The sequence below is a fragment of the Heptranchias perlo genome, chromosome 26, assembly GCF_035084215.1.
Source record: "Heptranchias perlo isolate sHepPer1 chromosome 26, sHepPer1.hap1, whole genome shotgun sequence".
NCBI classification, from domain to species: domain Eukaryota; kingdom Metazoa; phylum Chordata; class Chondrichthyes; order Hexanchiformes; family Hexanchidae; genus Heptranchias; species Heptranchias perlo.
The window spans coordinates 43,112,887-43,125,762 of NC_090350.1; the positions used below are offsets into that span (position 1 = coordinate 43,112,887).

The 12,876-nt window shown below is 43.6% G+C and overlaps 1 protein-coding gene across 4 annotated transcripts in view; it reads right to left on the reverse strand.

The window, feature by feature from the left end:
- Positions 1-12,876, reverse strand: part of LOC137342747 (ribosomal protein S6 kinase 2 alpha-like) — a 196,002-nt gene that overhangs the window by 46,210 nt on the left and 136,916 nt on the right. For all 4 annotated transcript variants that reach the window (XM_068006918.1, XM_068006916.1, XM_068006917.1 and 1 more), the window contains 4 exons: positions 4,456-4,572; positions 3,260-3,341; positions 2,990-3,070; positions 2,075-2,154 (listed from right to left, as the gene is read on the reverse strand). In XM_068006918.1, coding sequence (XP_067863019.1) covers positions 2,075-2,154; positions 2,990-3,070; positions 3,260-3,341; positions 4,456-4,572 — 360 coding nt within the window. The remainder of the gene's footprint in view (positions 1-2,074; positions 2,155-2,989; positions 3,071-3,259; positions 3,342-4,455; positions 4,573-12,876) is intronic.

Here is a 12,876-nt window from a genome sequence, read left to right on the forward strand (position 1 = left end):
TAGTAGGCAGAAGGCTGGAAATTATAGGCCAGTTAGCTTAACATCTGTGGTGGGTAAAATTTTGGAGTCTATTATTAAGGAGACAGTAACGGAACATTTAGATAAGCATAATTTAATAGGACAAAGTCAGCATGGCTTTATGAAGGGGAAGTCATGTCTGACAAATTTGCTTGAGTTCTTCGAGGATATAACGTATAGGGTGGATAAAGGGGAACCAGTGGACGTAGTGTATTTAGACTTCCAGAAGGCATTCGACAAGGTGCCACATAAAAGATTATTACTTAAGATAAAAAATCACGGGATTGGGGGTAATATTCTGGCATGGGTGGAGGATTGGTTATCAAACAGGAAGCAGAGAGTTGGGATAAATGGTTCATTTTCGGACTGGCAACCAGTAACCAGTGGTGTTCCACAGGGGTCGGTGCTGGGTCCCCAACTCTTTACAATCTATATTAACGATTTGGAGGAGGGGACCGAGTGCAACATATCAAAATTTGCAGATGATACAAAGATGGGAGGGAAAGTGGAGAGTGAGGAGGACATAAAAAACCTGCAAGGGGATATAGACAGGCTGGGTGAGTGGGCGGAGATTTGGCAGATGCAATATAATATTGGAAAATGTGAGGTTATGCACTTTGGCAGGAAGAATCAGAGAGCAAGTTATTTTCTTAATGGCGAGAGACTGGAAAGTACTGCAGTACAAAGGGATCTGGGGGTCCTAGTGCAAGAAAATCAAAAAGTTGGTATGCAGGTGCAGCAGGTGATCAAGAAAGCCAACGGAATGTTGGCTTTTATTACTAGGGGGATAGAATATAAAAACAAGGAGGTATTGCTGCAGTTATATAAGGTATTGGTGAGACCGCACCTGGAATACTGCATACAGTTTTGGTCTCCATACTTAAGAAAAGACATACTTGCTCTCGAGGCAGTACAAAGAAGGTTCACTCGGTTAATCCCGGGGATGAGGGGGCGGACATATGAGGAGAGGTTGAGTAGATTGGGACTCTACTCATTGGAGTTCAGAAGAATGAGAGGCGATCTTATTGAAACATATAAGATTGTGAAGGGTCTTGATCGGGTGGATGCAGTAAGGATGTTCCCAAAGATGGGTGAAACTAGAACTAGGGGGCATAATCTTAGAATAAGGGGCTGCTCTTTCAAAACTGAGATGAGGAGAAACTTCTTCACTCAGAGGGTGGTAGGTCTGTGGAATTTGCTGCCCCAGGAAGCTGTGGAAGCTACATCATTAGATAAATTTAAAACAGAAATAGACAGTTTCCTAGAAGTAAAGGGAATTAGGGGTTATGGGGAGCGGGCAGGAAATTGGACATGAAGCTGAGTTCGGATCGGTCAATGCCCTGTGGGTGGCGGAGAGGGCCCAGGGGCTATGTGGCCGGGTCCTGCTCCGACTTCTTGTGTTCTTTAGATTTGTGGTTGGGATCAGATCAGCCATGATCTTATTGAATGGCGGAGCAGGCTCGAGGGGCCGATTGGCCTACTCCTGCTCCAATTTCTTATGTTCTTATGTTCTTATGTAGAAGTTAGTCAGTTGATGTTTCAGGTCTAAGATCCTTTTCCAGCATCTGCAGTATTTTGTTTCTTTCCCCCCTCAATAAACTGAGACCTCATTTCGCAGATACTAGTTTTCAGTTCCTGTTGGTTCATTACTTAGTAATCCCCTCACTATCTTGGTGCTCTGTTTCCAACCCAAGAAGAAGCCACCACAATGGGCTGCATCTCTTTGGTGTCTCAATGCAAATGGCTGCTGACTAGCTTGCAAACAAGATCATAAGATCATAAGAGATAGGAGCAGGAGTAGGCCATTCAGCCCCTCGAGCCTGCTCTGCCTTTTAGTGAGATCATGGCTGATCTGATTTTTACCTCAACTCCACTTTCCCACCCTTTCCCCATAGATTCTGAACAGGTGATTGTGTGAGGTCTCACCGAAACACAGCAAACTGTACTGTCCATTTCTCCTGTGCACTTCAAATCATCTTAATGCGAGCTTCTTTGCACTGCTGTTAACTGAAGAGTTTATCATACCAGAGAGACACAGGGACAGACAGAATCATACCTCTTTAGAGAGACGGGTGAAAAGATCGCCTCCTCTGAGGAAGTCTAAGATGAGGTAAAGCTTTCCTTCAGTCTGAAAAGCTGCCAAAAAAAAGAACAGCTTTGTAAGATACGCGCATCATCTCCTAAAACTAATTAGGCAGTAACAAATCACAACAGGGCTGGCATCTTACTCTGGAACTACAAATGACAACTCTTTCAAGTGGCTCTGCCTTTCTTCAAAAACAGGATGCAGACATCAAAAGTAAAATAAGGAAATACTAGTCCTAATGAAGATGTCACATACACCCTTCACTTTCTCGTTTGGGGCACTCAGTGCTGGCATCAAGTACTCCCGGGTCAGGTATAGCACTGATAACAGCTTGATATTTCTATATCCTGCAATGGGCACCCAGATGGTCTTGAGTGAGATGAGGTTTTGTGACAAAGTTTGAATAGTTTTGCAGTGCTCTAACCCATAGTATCATCTCGCTCTGGAGGGGAAAAATATAGTTTAGAATATGACTATTATATCCATTAAGTCAGATTAAAATGTCCCTGTGAAGTATTTATAATAGTTGCCAGATTATTGATTCTATACATTCAATAAACAGACTGAATCCTGAGAAACAAGCAGGCAAAGATTTTTTTTTAAAATTGGGACAAACTGGAGTTTGCCTGCCATTGTATGAAGCCTTACACCAAACATATGAAAACCATCATTGTACCCAATACATTCCTTTCGCTTACCAAATGGAAGCTTTGGTGACAAAGACTAATACTGTTTGATATAATTGCTTTCCATCAGATACAAAGTTCAATGACTGCAGTGGGCTGACCAGAACCGAGAATCCAATTATTTTTTTTCCAGTCTAAACCACATAACTGCTCTCTTCCTACCCTCTTCCCTGCAAAGAAATAAAGCAAAAAATCTCACCATAATGCAGCTTCACTATAAATGGATGATTTACATCCACCAAGATGTCCCGTTCCAATTTAGTCCGGACACGATCCCGCACTGAAACAAGGCAAAACTATGGTTGACACACAGGTAATATTGTAAGCATTTACCTTTTCAGCATTCAGTACACAATGCATTGCCCATTAATACTGCTTTTTCCCCTCCCTCACTCTGTCGTAAGCCCTTCTGCTAATCATTGCACCTTCTACAAGTACTGTTTCTGTAGTGTGCTCAGCAGGGTCCTACCTTTCAGTGTTGCTTTCTTCAGGACCTTCATGGCATACAGCTGACCTGAATCAGGCGATTTGATCTTTCTGACCAGAAACACCTGCAAAAGCAAAATAGAGATTGTAAACCACAGATCCTTGTTGGTCCACTCTAGGACTTCTTCCCTAGAGACTGCAACTTGAAGTGATGGGAAGGCTTTTGTGCTCCTATGACCTTGAGAGCTATGCTGGCAGTAGTATAACTCGTGGTAGGGCTACCCAAGCTGGACTGGTGGAAAGATAGGAGCCAGGCTAAAGGCTTCCTGTCCTCCTGGTAGAGGGTTGAGAGTCAGGAAAATGATGTCCACGCAAAAATGATTCTCATTGCGGAAACAACCCAGAGACAAGATGAGTTTGTTCCAGACTTGCAAATATAAACATCAACTGTGACGAACCATGACGATGTACGGCAATATGTACTCTGACCATGTCAAATATCTTGCTCTGGATAGACAACAGTGGAAAAAATGGGTTGCCTCATGTGCCACTAGGCACAGGAGACTAATCTAACTACAGGGCACCAGTCAGACACCTAAGGGACACCCAAGACTCAGCTTTTGACTTGGGAAGCATTTTGAACAAACTACTAATCTGGTAAGCTGTTTGCTCCAGTGATCTACACGAGACCATCATGGGCTTTTGGGATTCATGGAAAGAAAGTGTCCACGTGGTTGAAGTGTGTTTCATGTAAGACTAACATCTTATTAAGCTCTTCTAAAGTGAGCCTATGTCTAAATAGAAGGTTTTTGAGGGCTAATTTTCTGACTGCTCAATCCCAAGCAAAGACATTGCAATCTTCTTTAAAAAGTGGTAACTCCAGTCCAAAGGCAACAAAATAGCAGACTTTTAGCTCTACAATAATGATCTCGTTGGTGGAAAGCTACTTTGAAGAAGGAAATAAAAACTTCTATCTAGTTTCAGTTGCTGCCACTGCAAACTATTAATGTAGATATTAGGTGAGCGCATATAATCTGAGAACAACCAAATTTTAAGAATTCACAAATTCCTAAAGTCTAGGGGCCAATTTTAATTGCATTTGTGATCTACATTGGCTGTAATAAAAATATTGAAATTTCCTCTTTGCGTTATGCAAACTGTTGTAAAATCTATATAGACCATAACAAAATGTTAAGAGAATTATTGTTTCAGAGTAATGAGGTCACAAGACATACTGACCTTTCCAAAGGATCCCTGACCCAGTACTTTCAGCAGCTCAAAGTGGGATGGATCTGCTTTCTCTGACCCCTCTTTCACATGATGTGTGATGTTGATCTCTTTTACATTCCCTTCATCCTGAAATACAAGATTAGCACTGTTACAAGTCAAGCTCTCTCCCAACTCTCTCTATTCATGTTCACAATAAAAGGCAGCACCATTAGCAGATCCGTGCCTATGAGCTAAAATTTACAATCTTATGCAAAACATAAATGGGATAGAATGCTGCAGGACTATCAATGACCTCTGAAATCCCCCAAGGATCCTGCCACGGCCTCCTCCTCTTCCTCATCTACATGCTCCCGCTTGGCAACATCATCCAAAGACATGAGGGTCAGCTTCCATGTGTACGCCGATGACACCCAGGTCAACCTCTCCTGATCCCTCAACTGCCTCTGTGTTGTCAGCCTGCTGCTCCAACACCCAGTCCTGGATAAGCTGCAATTTCTTCCAGTTAAACATTGGTAAAATTGAAGACATCGCCTTCAGCCCTGCCATAAGCTCTATACCTTGCCTCTGATTCAATCCCTTTGTCACCTTCAGACTCAACTATTCCAAAGCTCCCCCAGGCAACCTCCCATCCTCCCCCCTCCATAAATTTCAGCTCATCCAAAACTCTGTTGTCAGTATGCTAACCTGCACCAAGTCCTGCTCACCCATCATACCCCTGTGCTCGTTGACCTACTTTGGCTCCCGGTCCCCCCCAACGCCTCCAATTTAAAATTCTGGTCCTCGTGTTCAAGTCCCTCCATGACCTCACCCCTGCCTATCGCTGTAACCTCCTCCAACCCTACAATCCTCTGAGAACTCTACATTCCTCCAACTGTGGCCTCTTGTGCATCCTCCACTTCCTTTGCCCCACAACTGGCAGCTGTGGCTTCAGCCGTCTAGGCTCTAAGCTCTGAACACTCTCTCTAAACCTCTCCAAATCTCGGTCCTCCTGTAAGACCCTACTTAAAACCTACCTCTTTCACCAAGCTTTTAATTACCTCTCCTAGCATCTTTTTCTTTGGCTGTCAATTTTTGTCTGATTACGCTTCTGTGGGCCTTTTCCCTACATTTGAAACACTATATAAATACAAGTTGTACTCACAAAGGATAAGTACAGATGAGGCAGCTATTCAGCTATCCTTTAATTGAAACCCATAACCCTGGCCCCATCACAGCCCCTAATTGTTTCTCAAATGATTCCAGAGTTTTGTACCTACTACCTACCCTATCCTGAAGATTACTGCAGGTAATAATCCTGACATCAGTGTTGAACTTGCCTTGTACTAGTTTGTACATAAATCTGACAGTTGTGGCTTAACTTGAAATAGTGCTCAGGATTGATATCTTATTTTCCACTTGGTCCCTTATAGAATTTTGTAATGTTCCCTATCGTTTGTGTCCTTTCAAAGCCAAAAAGAGTCCAAGCTTTTCCAATCTTTCCTGATAACTCAGTCCTCTGACATTAGGGATGAAACTTATGACCCTTCTTTGCATCACTTCCAGAGATTGGATATTTCCCTTGTTACTTGGTGACCAGAACTGAACATAGCACACAAAGTGCCACCTGATAAGATCAACAACAACCACCTGCATTTACACAGCACCTTTAAAATAGCAAAACGTCCCAAGATGTTTCATAGGAGTGTTCAGACAAAATTTGACACCATACAGCTGAGCTTGATGGCCTCAGACTTGTACTCTGATTCAGCATTCTGTTTTCTTTGTTAATCACTGCTCTCCAATGGCTAAATATGATGACCGTTAAGCCTACCATCATTCCCAGATCTATATCAGTCTCTTCCCTAACTAGTTTGACACTATTCATTAAGTACCTTCCCCTATTTTTTCTTCCAATACTTAAGACCTTAACCTCATAGTTACACGCTTACACATATTGCCCAGGTACTACTGTAGTTTCTTAGCTCCTTAGCCAGAGTCTACTGTCCAGTTATTATCTGGAATGCATTGCCTGAAAGGGTGGTGGAAGCAGATTTAATAATAACTTTCAAAAGGAAATTGGATAAATACTTGAAGGGAAAACATTTACAGGGCTATGGGCCTAATTGGATAGCTTATTCATTCATTCAAAGAGCTGGCACAGGAACGATGGGCTGAATGGCCTCCTTCTGTGCCACATGATACTATGAAGTTTGTATCATTTGCAATCTGACCTACTTTCTCCAATTATTACACTGATTTCCTATTACCCATTGCTTCCGCTCTTTCATCGATTCCTTAACCACTTTCAAGTTTTACCTTGGATATTCATTACTTTAAACTTGTGTAGCAGCCTTTCACGTGGACTTTTATTAAAGGCTTTCTGGAAGTTACAGCTTAAGAAAGCCCAATGATATATTCTGAATTCAAGAGCACATTCATCCCGATCATCTACAACATAAATTATATACCAGAATGATGAAAAAATAAAACCCTGGGAAAGTCAATACCAGCCACACCAACTTCCTTCAATGATTCACACATCACAGGAGACAGAAATGTAAAAACAAGTAATCTTTACCTGATCTTATCACACATACCTCAAATACAAGATGAAAAAGGCTAACTCACTGACTTTTCGGATGAAGATTAGAAGTGTCCTATGTCTGCTGCAAGTTACATTTGACGTTTTCAATTTAAATTTTCATCATTCAAGATTTCAACTCACAGTTGCCAAACAAAAAACTTTTGTTTGCTATTTTGTACAGTCCATGACACATGCAGCAGCCAAATCATATCCATACTGAACTCACCAACAGTCACCGTACAGCAACTCCACATTGTGGAGCATGTAGACGTCAAGAGTCAGAGCTGTTTTTAAAAAAACAAAAACTTTTCAACTCTCACTAAATATACCCTAATATGACAGCAATAAATTACTCAGGCATCAGGAGAACTCTATTATGCTAATATTAATCCTAAGTTATTAAACATTTAAAATTAACAGAAATTTCAATCACTTTAATTCTGCTTGTCGAACCTTTCTTTCTTCCCTCTTTTTCTAGTCTCACTTTCTATTATTTTAACATTAACTAAAATACTCTGTTCTGACTTATTCTAGCTTTTAACATCAAATCATCCATTCTGCTGGTCAAACCCATCATTCAAAATCCAGCATGTGGAAAATGTATTTTACATTTCCCCAACATATTATTTCTAGCTTCATTTCATAAAGATCAGAAACAGCAGTCATGGCGGCGTGTAAACAGATAGATTCACAGTGATAATGTTTTTGTGAAGGAGCATACAGCCACACTCAGAGCAGCAAAATCTATAGTCATACCCACTGAGGTGGAGAAGGGGCAAAAGCTCTGCATGGTCACACATACCCACTGACTGAGGTTGGGGGGGGGGCGTGGTTTGAGGAGTAGGTTGGTGGTGTGGAGAGTCACATTTTGGAAACACACAAACAACCACAGGCATAAAGCTGTGAAGACTTGTAACGATTCCATTTCATCGCACACAACAAACAACACTGGTGGCATTTACAGCTCGCATTCAATGACACAATGAAAATACTCAACTACAAGTCACTAAATAAGGAATACAGGACATGTCAAGGGGAACTGAATAATTCACAAATGTAAGCTAGTCCCGGCACAAGTACAATAAATTTCATAATGTTTATTCAAATATAAAATAGAATTCAATGGCACGTTAACATCTCTTATGCCTTTCTATGAAGTGGCTTTCACCTCACTCCAGAAGAGGGCCCACCATCTTAAAAATTCCATAGCTGGGGATTAACATCAGAAATATGAGCTCCGGCAACCACATATTCAATAATCTTACACAGAAGTGGTATAATTGTAAACAATTTTACAACACCAAGTTATAGTCCAATGATTTTATTTTTAATCCCACAAGCTTTCGGGGGCTTTCCCCTTCCTCAGGCAGTGTGGAAAAGACAATTTCGAATCCTTTGCATTTTAAGATCACAGAACAAAGCCTGGTGATTACTGCCCGTTGCCAAGGCAATCACAGTGAGCAGACAGAAAGGTGTCACCTAAAAAGGCCACCGAATATACAACCCCCCAAAAAAAAAGAGAGATAAGGAAGACAGTTAATGACCAGTTATATTAAAAACAGATAACATTTGTTCGCTGGTGGGGTTACGTGTAGTGTGACATGAACCCAAGATCCCGGTTGAGGCCGTCCTCATGGGTGCGGAACTTGGCTATCAATTTCTGCTCGACGATTTTGCGTTGTCGTGTGTCTCGAAGGCCGCCTTGGAGTACGCTTACCCGAAGGTCGGTGGCTGAATGTCCTTGACTGCTGAAGTGTTCCCCGACAGGGAGAGAACCCTCCTGTTTGGCGATTGTTGCGCGGTGTCCGTTCATCCGTTGTCGCAGCGTCTGCATGGTCTCGCCAATGTACCATGCTCTGGGGCATCCTATTAGCATTTGTATTCTTGTATGGTTGAGCTCTGGAGTGAACTATACCACTTCTGATGTGGAGATGCCGGTGATGGACTGGGGTTAACAATTGTAAACAATTTTACAACACCAAGTTATAGTCCAACGATTTTATAGACAACGGATGAACGGACACCGCGCAACAATCGCCAAACAGGAGGGTTCTCTCCCTGTCGGGGAACACTTCAGCAGTCATGGACATTCAGCCACCGACCTTCGGGTAAGCGTACTCCAAGGCGGCCTTCGAGACACACGACAACGCAAAATCGTCGAGCAGAAATTGATAGCCAAGTTCCGCACCCATGAGGACGGCCTCAACCGGGATCTTGGGTTCATGTCACACTACACGTAACCCCACCAGCGAACAAATGTTATCTGTTTTTAATATAACGGGTCATTGACTGTCTTCCTTATCTCTCTCTCTTTTTTTTTGGGGGGTTGTATATTCGGTGGCCTTTTTAGGTGACACCTTTCTGTCTGCTCACTGTGATTGCCTTGGCAACGGGTAGTAATCACCAGGCTTTGTTCTGTGATCTTAAAATGCAAAGGATTCAAAATTGTCTTTTCCACACTGCCTGAGGAAGGGGAAAGCCCCCGAAAGCTTGTGGGATTAAAAATAAAATCGTTGGACTATAACTTGGTGTTGTAAAATTGTTTACAATTGTTAACCCCAGTCCATCACCGGCATCTCCACATCAGAAGTGGTATAGTTCACTCCAGAGCTCAACCATACAAGAATACAAATGCTAATAGTGCTGATGGATGATATCAGCATTAATAGCTGGTAAGACAGACCATACTCTCCACCACTTCTCCACCTCCTTCCTGAGCTGTCGGTTTAAAAATATATTTACATTTACAGCTTGTGAAACTCGCAACTGTTATAGTGATGGCGTTTATGTTGGACAGGCAACTATAAAAAGTTCAGGCTATATTAGAAGCTGTGGTACATCAGTGTGGAGAGGGATTTTTGATTTCCTTTAGACAGAAGGTGATAAATAGACTGCAGTGCATTGAATTAGAGATCAGTGGCGCATGGGAGTATTTTGGAGGGAGCGGACAGTTACGGAGGCCATTATTGGAGTATAAGTATATATAGAAATTGCAGTGCATGAGAGTATTGTGGCAATGGATGGGTTGGTGATAAATTAATCAGCAAAAAAAAACATTCCACCTCAGCAGAAGAATTCACAATGTTTTACAGTGAGGCTAAATACAATATATTCCATCAGTAAATGGGCTACAATTTGAGTCTGCAACTGAAATGAATATTGGTGAATTCATCATCAATAGGGTGTTCAATTGTACTTCAAAACTTTACAAATACTGATTTTATTTTTCTTCTAACTGCCCCCCAAATCTGATAGCAGCTAGAGTACAGTTCTACAGGTGGTGGCTTCTCTGCTATGTTGACCACAGGTCTTTTTAAAAGAAACTTGTGAACTTGGACAGTGGGTATTGATTGGTTACCCAACTGAATAGGGCATCACAACTGAATCTGATTCAGTCCTAGCCAGAGGTTCATACATGCACTTCAAGCAGGGGTCACTGAAGGGGTTGAAGAGCACCAACATTGCTGTCCCAACTCAGATCATATTACTCAACCTTTTTTTTTTATTCGTTCATGGGATGTGGGCGTCGCTGGCGAGGCCAGCATTTATTGCCCATTCCTAATTGCCCTCGAGAAGGTGGTGGTTAGCCACCTTCTTGAACCGCTGCAATCCGTGTGGTGAAGGTTCTCCCACAGTGCTGTTTGGAAGGGAGTTCCAGGATTTTGACCAGCGACGATGAAGGAACGGCGATATATTTCCAAGTCAGGATGATGTGTGACTTGGAGAGGAACGTGCAGGTGGTGTTGTTCCCATGTGCCTGCTGCCCTTGTCCTTCTAGGTGGTAGAGGTCACGGGTTTGGGAGGTGCTGTCGAAGAAGCCTTGGCGAGTTGCTGCAGTGCATCCTGTGGATGGTACACACTGCAGCCACAGTGCGCCAGTGGTGAAGGGAGTGAATGTTTAGGGTGGTGGATAGGGTACCAATCAAGTGGGCTGCTTTGTCCTGGATGGTGTCAAGCTTCTTGAGTGTTGTTGGAGCTGCACTCATCCAGGCAAGTGGAGAGTATTCCATCACACTCCTGACTTGTGCCTTGGAGATGGTGGAAAGGCTTTGCGGAGTCAGGAGGTGAGTGACTCGCCACAGAAAACCCAGCCTCTGACCTACTCTTGTAGCCACAGTATTTATATGGCTGGTCCAGTTAAGTTTCTGGTCAATGGTTACCCCCAGGATGTTGATGGTGGGGGATTCGGCGATGGTAATGCCGTTCAACATCAAGGGGAGGTGGTTGTACTCTCTCTTGTTGGAGACGGTAATTGCCTGGCACTGGTCTGGCACGAATGTCACTTGCCACTTACCAGCCCAAGCCTGGATGTTGTCCAGGTCTTGCTGCATACAGCACGGACTGCTTCATTATCTGAGGGGTTGCGAATGGAACTGAACACCGTGCAATCATCAGCGAACATCCCCATTTCTGACCTTATGATGGAGGGAAGGTCAATGATGAAGCAGCTGAAGACGGTTGGGCCAAGGACACTGCCCTGAGGAACTCCTGCAGCAATGCCCTGGGGCTGAGATGATTGGCCTCCAACAACCACTACCATCCTCCTTTGTGCTAGTTATGACTCCAGCCACTGGAGAGTTTTCCCCCGATTCCCATTGACTTCAATTTTACTAGGGCTCCTTGGTGCCACACTCGGTCAAATGCTGCCTTGATGTCAAGGGCAGTCACTCTCACCTCACCTCTGGAATTCAGTTCTTTTGTCCATGTTTGGACCAAGGCTGTAATGAGTCTGGAGCCAAGTGGTCCTGACGAAACCCAAACTGAGCAGTTTATTGGTGAGCAAGTGCCGCTTGATAGCACTGTTGAGAGTAGACTGATGGGGCGGTAATTGGCCGGATTGGATTTGTCCTGCTTTTTGTGGACACGACATACCTGGGCAATTTTCCACATTGTCGGGTAGATGCCACTGTTGTAGCTGTACTGGAACAGTTTGGCTGAAGGCGCGGCTAGTTCTGGAGCACAAGTCTTCAGTACTACAGCCGGGATGTTGTCGGGGCCCATAGCCTTTGCTGTATGCAGTGCACTCAGCTGTTTCTTGATATCACGTGGAGTGAATCAAATTGGCTGAAGACTGGCTTCTGTGATGGTGGGGATATTGGGAGGAGGCCAAGATGGATCATCCACTCTGCACTTCTGGCTGCAGATGGTTACAAACGCTTCAGCCTTGTCTTTTGCACTCACGTGCTGGACTCCGCCATCATTGAGGATGGGGATATTCACAGAACCACCTCCTCCCATTAGTTGTTTAATTGTCCACCATTCACGACTGGATGTGGCAGGACACCAGAGCTTTGATCTGATCCGTTGGTTGTGGAATCGCTTAGCTCTGTCTATAGCATGTTGCTTCTGCTGTTTAGCATGCATGTAGTCCTGAGTTGTAGCTTCACCAGGTTGGCACCTCATTTCGAGGTACGCCTGGTACTGCTCTTGGCATGCTCTTCTACACTCCTCGTTGAACCAGGGTTGATCCCCTGGCTTGTTGATAATGGTAGAGTGAGGAACATGCTGGGCCATGAGGCTACATATTGCGCTGGAATACAATTCTGCTGCTGCTGATGGCCCACAGCGCCTCATGGATGCCCAGATTTGAGCTGCTGGATCTGTTCTGAATCTATCTCATTTAGCACGGTGATAGTGCCACACAACACGTTGGGTGGTGTCCTCAGTGCAAAGACTGGACTTAGTCTCCACAAGGACTGTGCGGTGGTCACTCCTGCCAATACTGTCATGGACAGATGCATCTGCGATAGGTAGATTGATGAGGACGAGGTCAAGAGTGGGGATTTTTTTTTTAATTCGTTCACGGAATGTGGGCGTCGCTGGCAAGGCCAGCATTTATTGCCCATCCCTAATTGCCCTTGAGAAGG